The 14,027-nt window shown below is 40.7% G+C and overlaps 1 protein-coding gene across 1 annotated transcript in view; it reads left to right on the top strand.

Annotated features, from left to right (window-relative positions):
* The window catches only part of hcn4 (hyperpolarization activated cyclic nucleotide-gated potassium channel 4), a 57,882-nt gene that overhangs the window by 21,088 nt on the left and 22,767 nt on the right, over positions 1-14,027 (top strand). The window contains exons 3-4 of the mRNA XM_076077814.1: positions 10,274-10,435; positions 13,473-13,691. Coding sequence (XP_075933929.1) covers positions 10,274-10,435; positions 13,473-13,691 — 381 coding nt within the window. The remainder of the gene's footprint in view (positions 1-10,273; positions 10,436-13,472; positions 13,692-14,027) is intronic.

Here is a 14,027-nt window from a genome sequence, read left to right as displayed (position 1 = left end):
ATACTAGCATGATTATGATTGTGGCAATAATTAGAAAAGTTCCCATTGCACTCACTGGATGGATCTTGTTGTTTAGTCTCAGAGGTAAAAGGTGCAAAGTGAAGCATCAGAGTCTCAGCGTGGAGTCAACAAGAAGACACTCCACTAGAGGATAATATGTGACAGTCAGGGCTGCTCTGTTGGTCAGTCCCAATATAAGTGAAAACACGGGATCATTTAATAAATGCTACCCACGAGTCAGACTACTCCTTCGAGGCTCAGTGCTTTATAATGAACTGCTGTTTGTCATTCCACATATCCTCCCTAAAAATAATCAAAGCCCCAGACAAACTTGTATTTCTTAGAGGCAATGGGCGGTGCAGGGTGGGGGCTTTAGTTCAGGGTTAGTGTTGATAAAGAGTACTTTGACACAAGATGCGTGCATGGACAACAGATGTTATATTGCTTTTCTGCAATTTATACTGTTTTTGATGTCAGGGATCAAAGCAACATTTTCAGTTACTTGTCAGGTTGTTTACCTCGAGGCCAAGAGGCCATTTAACAGATGGGTTTTGCACTTAACATAAGGAATCCATACATCTTATTTATTGCCCAGTGTAGATATTTGTCCCCGGATACAGTTCACCTGATCACTGAATTACTTTTTTCATTTTGCATCAAGGAAATAAATAAAATGTTGTTGCTGTGCTGTTGCATAATTCTCGCTAATAATAGCTTATGAATTACATTTTTGTGAGTTGTTGGAGATCGCATACTAAAAGCTCAAAATCAGAAGCAAAATGGCACTTGCTACCATTAGCGACGATTGCTCTGTGTGAATTTTCAAAGACGCAATCTAAGAGATGTGCCAATGCTTTGCAGATGCCGGTGAGATATATAGCAGGTTAAATATCTGGACTTGTCTGCAAGTCCAAATCCTGTAGTGTAAACATTTTTTTTGACAGGCAATGACAGCAGCAACGACCCAAATCCAATGAGAATGCAAGACACGGGACAAGGGAAATATCAATGGAAGTTGGGTTATTATTTAGGGTTAGGGTTATTGTTATTTAACCTCCAACTCTCTTTGCAGAAGAGACAATCATGCTACCTATCTCTCCTCCATATTCTTTTCTCTTTCCTTGTTTTTTTCTGCTGCAAATCAGCACACAAACGACTTGGATTGCTAGCTTCTTGCAAACATCCATTTTTGGAATGGACGGGCGTGGAATGGAGGAAATAACTCCTATCATGCGCCTTTCCCGGTATCACTTCTCACTTGTGTTTTGATGTAGTTTGGAGACCAAACAGACTTATAAGTGTTATGTCTCTCTTTGTGCCATCACTGATTGGAGCCCTTAGATTTTAAAAATGAAAGGCACACAAGTACACATAATTTTGGTTCATATGGACAAATACCAGCAAACTCTAAAGTAATCATGGAACAATTAATTAAATCCAGAACTTTTTCAGAAATGAGATCCTTGGCTCGGCTGTGTGGACTACTATTGCTCTAGTTTCACATATACTCACAATACAATATTGATACCCTTCAATAAGCCTGTTGCACACTGTTGTCAAAATGCAGTGCCATTCAGTTAGTCTAGTCGGTGGGTGTGTTCACCTAAATTTTTGACATTACATGGACAATTGAAAAGGTTGATTAGCAAGCTGATTGCCAACCAAACTACAATATTCGCAGACGTGCCTTCGGGCATTCTTAAAAGCCGGCACTCTGTGTAGAACAGTGTAAGTGTGGCGAGATTAATCATGCAAGGCCTCTGTGATGCCATTTCAAAGAGAGGAAAAGTTCAAATGAATCATGGGGGAGAATCCCTTTGCCACCTTGTGCCTCCATGAATGCCTGCTGCTGTACTTCTGAGCCCACAATGAAGGCAGAGATACACGCAGTTGAGGCCAGCCCTCATTTGAATAGGGTGGACACACTGACAGTGAGCTGTCACGTGTTCAGCCTGTGCAATGAGGCAACAAAGGAAGGAGAGGAGAGAGGAAGAAATGGCAGAGAGAACTAAAAGGAAGGAGAAAGAGATTAAAAATCAGTATAGCCCATTGGATTAGCTTATAGATGCTGTTGTTTGGTTGTAATCGACCACCACCCCAGACTAGTCCTCTGTGTTAAGAAAGGAAGACAGTAAGGTGAGATAAGAAAACAAAGCAATAAATCATATTTTTGTCACCAATATAATTGCAAGGACTTTGCAGGGCAGTGATGACTGCAGCATCTACAAACCACGGATACAATACGACGAAGAGAGGGGACATCACACGCATAGAGCCAGCTGCCATTTACATTTTTTATGCCTGTGTGTGTGTGTGTGTGTGTGTGTGTGTGTATGAGGTTTGCTGATGAATGCTAGTTTGGCAGACAGAGTGAAAGGCCAGCTTTGCCTCAGCGCAAGAGTACTCCAGATGAAACCTCACATAAATGTCATCTGTCAGTGCAGAATAACTTGTCGCCAAGATCTCACCACATAACTGACTTTTTGACTTTTCCTATTGACAGCTACACTTCAGACAGCGTGTATGCATCTCGTCGCCATTTGAATATTTTGGGACCACTTCACACTGGCCCAACATTGGTCTATCCATCGGCATATCGAGCTTGGGCAGCACATTCTCATTTCTAAATCGTCAAATACGACAGCTTGGTCGGTAGCTCTAAGCTTCAAACTATGAGGAAATCCGGTGGCATAGTACAAAGAGCAAAAACGTCCTCGTAGGGAGGAGGTTGGGGTGGACAGACTGTTCAAAGAAGACAGGACATTCACCCAGGAGACAGGCGTTTGTGTCCCATGTGAAACCAAAAGTCAATGTTGACATACTTGAAGTAACGTTCTGACTGTAACCTAAACCACAATCTTTTCCTAAACAAGTAGTTTTGTTGCCTAAACCTAACCAACTTGTTACCAGTGAACACGATAGTTAATTTTGAGAAGACAGTGTATGTAACGAGATGAAACTGTCGTGTGCAAAACTGACGCTGTGGGGGTACGAAGAGCGTAGGGCCACTGACCAAGCTGCTGTATTTGACAAGTTGGGACGTGTTGGCTTTGAGAGGGAAATTTCTTGCTTTTATACTATAAATACTATTTTATACTATATCTAGTTTTCACAGACTTGAGGCAGGATCCTCGTCATCCGTGACAACTGTGCAATATTTAGGCCCATTTAATGCCATTCAGCTTTCCATTCTAAATATGGCGCTGAGATAAGGTGCACTTCTCTGACATCACATTGCAGAAGCTGCAGACCTTTGATGTCGTGATGTCCTCCAAAAAGAAAAGCAGATTTTTTTTTTTTTTTACTCATATTTCACAAGTATCTGCAAGCTATATATAGTCCGACATTAATTCATTTGGAGTGTTATTGTTTGAGTTCCGTTTCCTCCTCAAGAAGTCACACAGAGGACACACTCCGGGAAATGTTGAATACAGCTCAGTGAACTGTACTGCATGGTTTAATGCCTCGTAGAGTGATACTGTGGGGAACAAATGTAAAATTTGAATCTTTTCTCATGTATTCTCTGCGGTGAATAAAGATTTTTAGGAATTCAGAACGAGACAAAGGAATAAAACAATGGCAAATGTACTGAAGTGATGGAGAAGCAATTCATACCAAAAAAAAGAGCTCAAAAGCATTAAACGTGAAGTGCCTAAAGGGGGTCGTCAACGATTTCTTGAAGTTGTCAAAAATAGATTCACAAAATCAAAGTAGCATAATGACCATAAAGATCAAATAGGAACATTTGCCAAAGGGCTAATCATTAGCTTCACATCCTCACTAATCCTCACTAAACAAATTGCAGTGTGACTTGGACCTTCACAGCAATACCCCGGTGCAACACGTCATAAATCTGTTTCATACTCGTATGGGGACATGCAATAACTAACTCCCCACACGTAGTATAGTTCTCGGTCACAACATCAGTACTTTATAAGTGAAATAACATGTCTGAGGCATATAAAGGTGCTAAATCTACTGACACACATGTAAATACATATTTGGCATTGCAATCAATTTGCCCGTCCATTCATTGTGATATACTGTATGTGTGTCGAGTGTTTTCTTTCTGCGCGTGAGTGTGTGCATGCTTTTGTTGGCTTTGTTGCCGTGGACTATAAATGCATGTCCTTAATACTGTGCTAGTTGCCTGAAGCTCAGACATTTTGGCGCATAACTACAAATTGTTGTGTCCTTGAGCGTGATGCTTGACCCTTAAACTGCTCCAGTGGGACCTCCCAGAAGACAACAGAGGGGATTTGGGATCAAAGCAGGACTACATTCTTTTATAAATTGTCATTAAACAAACAATTAAGTGTTTTTTTTCAAATATATGAATAAGCTATTACTTTGTATCTATTATTGTACATTCAGCTTGCAAAAACTTGTACATTACAATTAGCTACCTTTACACCAGCTGTGACGTTAAATTGTACATTAACGCATCAATAAGTATAATCCAACATTTTTAAATGAGACATTCTTAATAAGTGCTTTTACTTTAAGAATATTTAGATGCTAATACTTAAATTAAAAAATAGAATAAAATAAATGTGGAACTGTTTCTTGTAATTCTATAATGTGGTATTGATACTAAAGTAGAAGATCTGAGTACTTCTTCCCCCATTGGATTTAAGTATATTTATACTTTATAAAATAAATATTGTACATATTTACTATCTCAAGGATTATGATGCATCTCCTGTTAATTTTTAGGATGATTTGAAATGATTTACCACTAATCCCCTTTGTATAGTAATATGTGGAGAGAAGTATTTTACGCAATTCTTCTTGACTGGCTCTGAATTTTGGGATGTTACATTTACGTTGTCTGACAGTGAAAAGCTTGTTCCTTAAATAATGTAAATTCTGTTGTACCAGTGTGTCTTCACAATATTTTATTATTGTTAATTTATTTACAAAGCACAGAATTCTCCCAGGACATTCTAGCACATAAAGTGACGTCTGAAACTGCAATCATATCATCTTCACCCCCTCAAAGACTGTAATCCAAACACCACTAACACCATCAGTATCCACGCAATACCCGGATCCCCCACCAGCTCATGAATCTCCATCAATGTTCTTTTTTTATTTCCTTTTTTCATCACAGCTGTTTTAAATTATTATATAACAGCCATGTTGGCAGAATGCTGTTTACAAACCAGGAGATTTTGGTGGTTGTGGCTATATGCCAGTGATGACACTGTCATGCATAATAGCATGGTGTGCAGATATCCATCACCTAGCAGACTGCCGTTCTGGCGTCTCCCCTGTCTCCCTCTTGTCAGCTTCCTCTTGTCACTGGGATAAAAATAAGACTGTGACCGGATATTCTCCTCATTGGAGTTGTCTCCTGTTGACGAACCAGTGACTTGGATGAGATTAGTCATCCTGTTAAATCAGATTCAAGGCAGTGCACTAATGACTAAGCTCTGAGGGCTTCCTCCTATCGTGTCTGATGCCTACAACATAACAGTCTCGACTGGCCGACCCAGGAAACATTGCTTTTAGCGTGAATGAGATGAAAAGGCAAAGAAGAGGATATTTTATAGTAAGGTGTGAAGCAAATGACTTAAGGCGTTCGGAGCTGTGCAACACCACCTGTGTTCATTTATTTCAAGGTGGCAGATCGTCTATCTCTATTAATATTAGCATCTTGGATTGTTAAGATCTATGACTCTGCCTGCTGTGTGCAGCAGTTAGGGAGAAACAAAGGCATATGTCAGTAAAATATTCAGGTGCTTTGATAGAAGTCAGCCATGTGGCTGCCCCGTGGGTCCAGATAATTCCAATGCCTTTAATTTCCAGCCAGTAAATCTATACAAAAATATTTAAATAAGGTAAATCAACTAACCCGCCACCCACTCACTGACCCGTTACCTTAGCAAAAAGGACTGGTTTTTCAGAGATAAGAAAAGAAGGAAGAATATATTTGATGGGCTATTATTGAGTGCACAATGAGGCTTGCCAGCAATAGTGACAGGTCCTCAATGTTCTGAATGAGCCTTGTGTGATATCAATACCCACAGTGGATTTGCCTAAACTATTACACGAAATATGTGTAATTCTCCAGAAACCCAATGGCGCGTCTTTGTAGGGAGCAGAGTTAGAGTGTTTTTTGTGATCCGAGCCCTCCAGGCCTGTTTAGACAGATGATGGAAGGGTGTTCCCAGTGGTACACTCCCAGGCCTACTTCTCATTCTCCACATGTGCTTCATCCATTGTGGCAGCATGCATGAGCGTGACATTTTGGTCAAGGTGTTTATAGTGAGAAATCTAACCCTTGCCCACAGCCTGCTCCCAGAATCTGCCATCATGTGAGATGATTAAAAATAACACCAGTACATGTTGGATTGATTGAGCTGATCAATGTTGTTACTCAGCAAAGGAAAATTAGTCTCGCTCAAAAACTGGAAGATGCAGCATGTGGCTATATACAGTGCTGTAAATTAAATAAATTAGTACTACTTCTACAGTCTTCAAATCATGTCTTCGTAAAACAAGCAGATGATCAAAACATTGAGCTACACTGTGTGTGGGTGCTGAGTCTTCAAAACTAAGAAATCACGGAAATTACATGATTTTATTTGAGCATTGAACACAATCATAAACTCTGTGAAGAATTTAGCTTTCTCTTATGTGTCGGGTGGCCATCATGCCACACATTCATCATCATTAGCAGCGCGAGCAGCAAACACCAGATGCCGCGGTATAGTGTTATATCAAATATGTCTGGGCAGCTACCATCAGCACCATGGGACATATGCATCTATTCTCTCACCTGGATCACACTCTTCTTACTCCATCTGTTTGAGATGATTCTGCAGCTGCCTTCACCCACTCTGTGCCTGTGTGGGCCTGATCGCTGGCCCACAAGGACACAGATTACTTTATGACTTTAGCGCGTAACCCTGTTTTTACCCCTGTTCTGATTTTTCGTTGTTATTTACTGGTTTTATTTGTCTGTGAATACCTTTTGGTTTATCTGGTTTGGTTTGTAAAGTCAATTTGTGTTCACATTTATTTTAGCTGCATTTATATGTAAAACTACATTAGGATACAGTATTTGTAGCAACAGTAGTACTAGTAGCAGTAGTATAATCAGTTTGCCTTGTAACTGAGGTTAAAGTGTTTTTTCCCCACAATTACTGTTTATAAAATACACCCTTAAACTCAAAGTGCTTACAACCTTGTAACTGCTATTTCATTAGTTGCATTTATGAAATTACATCATTATCATTGACTTACTATAGGTTATGTGATCTGAACCATGTTTTTGATTAAAAAAAGGCAAGCAGATATCAGCATGGCTTCTCATATGGAGAGGCCTAATGAGGGTAGTGAGAGTAACAACAAGCTTTTGTGTTGCATCTCGGTGCCCTCATCAATCAAAGCTCTCTTGTTTATGCTGATGTTAATACTGCCAGGCTCACTCTGTTTCCTTATCAATTAAAAGAAAGTGGTCGGCAATCCATCAACCTCCATGTAACAAGCCATGCATGTTGTGAAATGGTGTGTATGCAAACAGTGCGTGAATACACATTCATGGTTAAAAAAGTGTATATCTGCATTTTTGTAGTACATGTTAAATTGCGCAGAGCACAGACGTCTTGCTGTTTGTGGCCTTTTATCAATTCACAAAAGGTGTCAGAAATAAAACGAGAGGGAGAAGCGTTCCAGACATCTCATTTTTTGCCTCAGAATAATGATCCTTTAACAACCTTCTAACAGACCCAATCTTGGGAACATTTTTTTTATAACTGGAAAGTCTGTTCCTGCTTGGCATGGGTGTATTTGAATTGATTACAGCGGTGGAGAGAGATATGGGAATCACCTTCCTCCAGTGAAAGTACACTTTGGGTTACAAACTGAGGATTTGCATGGTATTACTCATGACAGTTCGCATAGGCTTTATTCTCCGCTCGGTGGTTACGTCTTTTTAGGGCACAGCTACAGTAAGAATGTACCGGGAGTTATTGTTAAACAGTAATGAGTCATTCAAGCTGCGCCTCAAGGTATTGAAAGGAATTTATCCTGCCTCAGAAATATGCTGACACTGTAGAAAACGCAGTAGTATTCAGTATATTGACAGTTTCAAGGACAACCTACACAATTGGATGGAACAGTGCATAACACACTAAAGACAGTAGACCATTCAATGCTCCATAGAAAGAGTAATTTCCCAAAATTCGCTAGTGGGAATTTATTACGCTATGCATAATTTCGGGAGGTTTTTTTGGAAACGGTTCGCCCGTGTCTCATCCACTAACGTGGAGGGGGCGAGCTTTATGACTTGTACTGCAACCAGCCACCAGGGGTCGATCAAGATGTTTTGGCTTTACTTTTGGGGCACTGTCTTGTCGTCCATCTTTCTATAAAGTCTATGCTCAGTATACACGGTAATCAAATGAAATGCCCATTGCTTGCTGCTCTGCTCACATTAATTATATTATTTTTGTGACAAAAATTGTGGCTTTGTCTCAGTCGTGACTGATGCATGATGGTATATATTGCCTGATTTGACAGTCACTTGTACTCTACTTTTCACAATGACTTGTGGGATATTTTGAGTCCAGTATAAAGGGTGTAATAATTCTCACCATATAGCACTACAAAATGGCAAACTCACTACAGAGTCCGCTGGTGAGTAGTGAGTGATTTCGGACACAACCTCAGACTCAGACTCCCAGAGCCACAGAAGAAATTAAACTGTTGTCAAACTGTTTGACAGGCTTTCCTATATACAAAAGAGATTTGGAAAAAAACAAATCCATGAGGTAATTTTTCATTTTATATCTCCCCCTTACATCTAAATATCCTGCTTGTGTAACATTCGGTATACAGATACAAAATATCCAGCTTCCTCTTGCAGAGAGCCTGAGATTAAATGTAATATTGCAATGGTAATAATTATAAAATGTCAAATGACTAATTTAAAATGTAAACAATGCACTGTGCACTTGAATGCTTTATATCTTATGCTTATGCTTTATATCTGACATCACACAACATTGCTTAGCTCACATTTGTCGTGCAGCTGTGAACAGAAGTGTAGAAAATTAGGGGGATTTGGTGGGTTGAGTAAGAAAAGATGCAGCTAAGCGAATGATTCAGCTTAGGTGATGTTAAATTGCTTCAGGGTAAACATTTTGAACAAGAGCCCAAAAAAACAAGGGAAGGGACAGAGTGGTAGAGAGACATGTTGAGTTTCAGTGTGTGTGTGTGTGTGTGTATGTGTGGACAGACAGAGAGTGCGTGAGTGGGGATGTCTCCATCCACTCTGAGAGAGCCTGGCTCCCCTCCTAGCCCGAGCACATTTTCCCGGGCATACCTCTGGCTTCATGCTGGCCTGTTGACGGAGCTAAATTGATGTGATGCGATGGTGCAGCAGCACCCACACTGTCCTCGACAAACACGACACTGATCCCTGCCAGCCTTCTTCTTAACACGCACACAGAAAAACTACACAGATGCGTACTCACATTTATATGCATTCGGATGGAAATGAAAAATAAACAAGCCCAGTGCTTTAGGAACAAGGAATAAGATGGAATGTTGGGCGACAAATATGTGGATCTCTTCATCTTCCTCTACATCCTCACCTACTGCTGAACAACAAAGTGCAGATGAAATATCCCCTCTCAGTCACAAGCTCTTAATAGGCGCTGAGTGGATTTTAATAAGGAGTGGAGCAGTTAGCAGTGCACACCGTGGTCTTCAATGGGATTAAGTGGCTTGGATGTTTGAGGCCATTAAAGTCTACACCAGCCCAGAAGTCCTCGAGCGCCTTATGAGTATATTTATCATCAGGATTAACAAACGCAGCCTGTGAACGCTTCCACCCCAGGAGTGCAGCCACCTCTACCCTTGTACCATTATTGTGTTTGGCTGAGTGGCTGATGATAAGAGCGCTTCAGCACCAGGGGAGATAAAGCTCTGGTCCCAGTCTGCTGACCATCCCCAGTGGACTGCTCTCAGAACAGCAACATCTGCATCCACCAGCTCATCCGTGTGCAATGTAAAACGCTATGGTTGGCTATCACTGTTAGGGCTAGTACATTGTTGTCTAATTCCTAAACCACAAACCTTGTGCATGATGTGATCAAAGAATAGACCCAAAAGTCATTCAACTGATGTTGGAGTAAGACAAGCTCTGTTGAGGACGTGTGTGTGCATTGTGATCTAGAGAATTATCAGAGATTTGACCATCAGCGTATTAAATCGTCCTACCCTAACCCGTTTCCTGGTTACTTCCTCTCCCACTCCTCAGATCTTCCACATGACCTATGACCTAGCCAGTGCCATGGTGAGGATAGTCAACCTGATCGGCATGATGCTGCTGCTGTGTCACTGGGACGGCTGCCTGCAGTTCCTGGTGCCCATGCTGCAAGACTTCCCCGTCGACTGTTGGGTGTCCAAAAATAAGATGGTGGTGAGTGCTTCTCCAGCATCGAGTCCCCCTGCCTGCCGGAATACGATTATGCCCTGTCTTATCTCATCTGTCAGCTTTAGTAATTATTGTACTAAAACCCTTTAGCATCCTGGGAAAGATTGCCTCACGTATCTGTAATTTTAAGCCCTAAATCAAATATATTTATCTGCTACGTTTGCACACATTTATTCAATTTGCTGATTATTTTTCATTTATTTGGAGCTCCCAACATCTGTCCATATTGTGAAAGGAGAGAGACACTGAGGCTGTGCAGGAAACATTGATTTTCTGAGGAGGACAGATATTGGACAATACTGGTTGAATATTGACAGTTTCCAGTGAGCACTCACGCTGCGCTTTAATTTAGCTGTATTGTTAAAACAGCTGCTGTAGTAGAGTCTCTGTTAAAGCCGACTCATAATAAAGTTATCTTTTATTTGCTTATGGAAGCGGACTGTGTCACACCTGATGTGTGACTCTGAATCACCCGCAGCTGATGGCTCTCATGCTAAATTAGCATGATATTTCAGAGTTATTGTCAGGTTTTCTGTTGGGGACCTCAATAAGGATCGATCTGACATCAGTGAATGCTTCTCTTTTCAGTGCAACCTACCAATAAATCAACATATATTTAACCCTTAAGGATTGCAGCTGACAAGAGTGTTCCCTAACTGATGGCTTATCAATATACAATTCAATGTAAGTGCCAATAGGGCAATGTTTGCACTTTTGTGTAGTTGGCAACTCATTTCAGAGAAAAATAAAAAGATGTGCAGATGGTGGAATAAAAGCTTCCTGGATTGTGTAGGTTCATTGGCAACGTTTTCAATCAACAGGTTTGCCTCAGTCAGTTTAGTGAATTTAGCTACTCAGTATCCATCCAATGGTAACAATTCCCGTTGTGTTATAACGTCATTATCAGAATTTTATATTTATTATACAGGCAGAAATTACTTGTTTAAAGTAATTAAGTAATTCAAGTCAAAGATGGAACACTTCATTTATTACCGGAAAGATGACAGATTAAACTGTGGCAACATTGAGGTACACACATACCAGCACTAGTCAGCCGTGTGTTCAGCTCTCCGTGGCAGAACAGATGTCACATGAGTAGTTGCATCGCTCAAGGTATGATGCATTTGGTTCATCATGCCTCACTGCCTCCCTGGCATGCTCACTTGTTATATTTAATCATAAGAAACGACAGATACTGCAAACCGCTGTCCCTTGAGATGTTACACACGTTAGCTAATTTTAGCTCGTTTTCATACCTGATACACACACTCAGGTGAGGTGGTCCTATTCAGGGACACCGTTGGTACTGGAGATCAAACCAGCAGCCTCGTTGAACAACCCTTTACCATCCTCCTTGTTTTTCTATTGTATGGAATAATGTGGATTAAATCAAAAGAAATACATTCAGAGTTCTATGTTGCATGTGGTGAAATCCTAACCGTGACTATATCCCACATCCATTTTTTTTGTTATATTCCCTTCACCTCAATAAAAGATGCATTTTAATACAAGTTCAATATGCATAAAGCCAAGTTGCAAGAGGATTATATTAAATTACATGAGGCTGAGCTGTTAGGCAGCGTAATGTAAACTATGGTTCATCATTAAAGCTTTTTCTGCATCAGTGAAAACAAGGATATGATCGTTTGTATGAATCTTAAAAACATATTTGAACCTTAAACACATTGCAGGCGCAGAAAAGAATAAAACCTCAACAAAGAAATCCTGCAAAGCAATATGATAATTAGCTGTCCCAAAAAAAATGAAAAAGTCCTTTTATATGTTTACATTTTCAGACAAATATTGCCGTTACTCTGAACAAAAGCTTTACTTCTAACTTTACTTACTCCCATTAAAACGTGATAATGTAGTCTTTCATTTCCTAAATGTGTATACCTTCATCTCAGCAACTCTGGAATATGGACTCAAGTGATTTCATGCAGTTCTGAATTACATCAAGCCATTTTTTACTCCTCAGAGACATGTTTCCAAAACTTCCAAAGAGGTTGCACTGGCTGCCTCCTCAGATTTCTACACCCACAAACCACCCTTTGCATCTAGGAGTGCAGAGGCCCTGAGATATGAGACACTCATAATGTACTCAGTTTAAAATCCCATGTGAGGGATGTAGCCTCTCATTAACATCAACATGGAGATTGTTTTGTTTCCCACAGTAAACACTGTCTAATTATTTGTATTACGTAGAAGAATGGCTCTCAATGTGACGACAATAACAAATATATCTTTCTGAATTAATTCAAGCCTCGAGGGCAGGCACCTCTCTGATGGAAAGCTCCTCATGTTTGGCTCGCATTACCTGCTAGACAAAGAGTTTGGATTGACTCAGTCACGGTTGGGTTGGCTCTGATTAGAATCATTAGGAGACATTTTTTTGTCCTCTTTTACAGTAGCTGTCCAATTATCTTGATGGGTCATCGCTCCTTACCTTTTCAGTAGGGCACGAATACAATTGCTATCTCTCTCAGCTTTTCCGCTGTGGAAATGAGTTTGAAAGCAATTTGGACATGTCACCCCCAGGAGAGAGTTGATATTGATTTGCCATAAACTACTACCGGGATCTAAAGGAAAAGGGGCAATTTATCTACAAATGAGAAAACTCGAAGAGAAATCACATTTCTTTTTTTTAAATAGCTGACCTACTTTCTGTCATGCAAACCTCTAGTGTCTCACGCTCCATCCCCCCATTCTCGGGGCTCTGTTTTAGGCTTTTGCCCAAATGTCTGCTGCTTTCTCTAAATGTTTGCAGATTGAAAAGCACGTTTTACCCTGCCAGCTGCTCTGTATTGAACCAAGGAAGTCTGAAGTGGACGTCTGCCATTAGTTTTGTCTTAAGTAATTGAATGTGTGCGTGTATGTGTGTGAGCTGTCAGGGTGCTCATTGACCTTTAATGTGCCATCAACACCATTATGAGTGAGAGAGAGAGAGAGAGAGAGAGAGAGCAAGATGAAAAGATAAAGTGTTGTCACCCTAACTCACCTCATCTCCTCTTGTTTCATACAGAATGACACATGGGGACAGCAGTACTCCTACGCACTTTTCAAAGCTATGAGCCACATGCTGTGTATTGGGTATGGCATGTACCCCCCGGTGGGCATGACAGACGTGTGGCTGACCATCCTCAGCATGATTGTGGGTGCTACCTGCTACGCCATGTTTGTGGGCCACGCCACCGCGCTAATCCAATCACTGGACTCATCTCGACGGCAGTACCAGGAGAAGGTGAGTCAAGATGACGTGTTGCTTACAGCTGTGTTGCCTTGATTTATTTTGAAGAGAGGACAGTGGGTGGCAAGGCAGGATGTTGGATCGTCCTTGTCTTAAAGCTTTGTTTCATTTTGTCTTTCAATGCAGCAGTTCACCCCCATATTGATTTTCCTTGGTGATTGTGCAACCACACAGACATCTAGGCGTTCCATTCTCACTCTTCCAAAAAGGGAAAACAAACATCCGTCCTCTAAACCAGGGGTGTTCAGAGTCTGACATTGTAGAGCCCCCTCATAGACAAAAATGAGACAACTGCCGTGTCTACTCCAAGGTCAAAAAAAGCAAATTGCA

Source organism: Anarhichas minor, unplaced genomic scaffold (genome assembly GCF_050575085.1).
Source record: "Anarhichas minor isolate MPS153535 unplaced genomic scaffold, ASM5057508v1 ptg000062l, whole genome shotgun sequence".
Lineage (NCBI taxonomy): Eukaryota > Metazoa > Chordata > Actinopteri > Perciformes > Anarhichadidae > Anarhichas > Anarhichas minor.
This window is presented reverse-complemented; position numbering and strand designations above follow the sequence as displayed.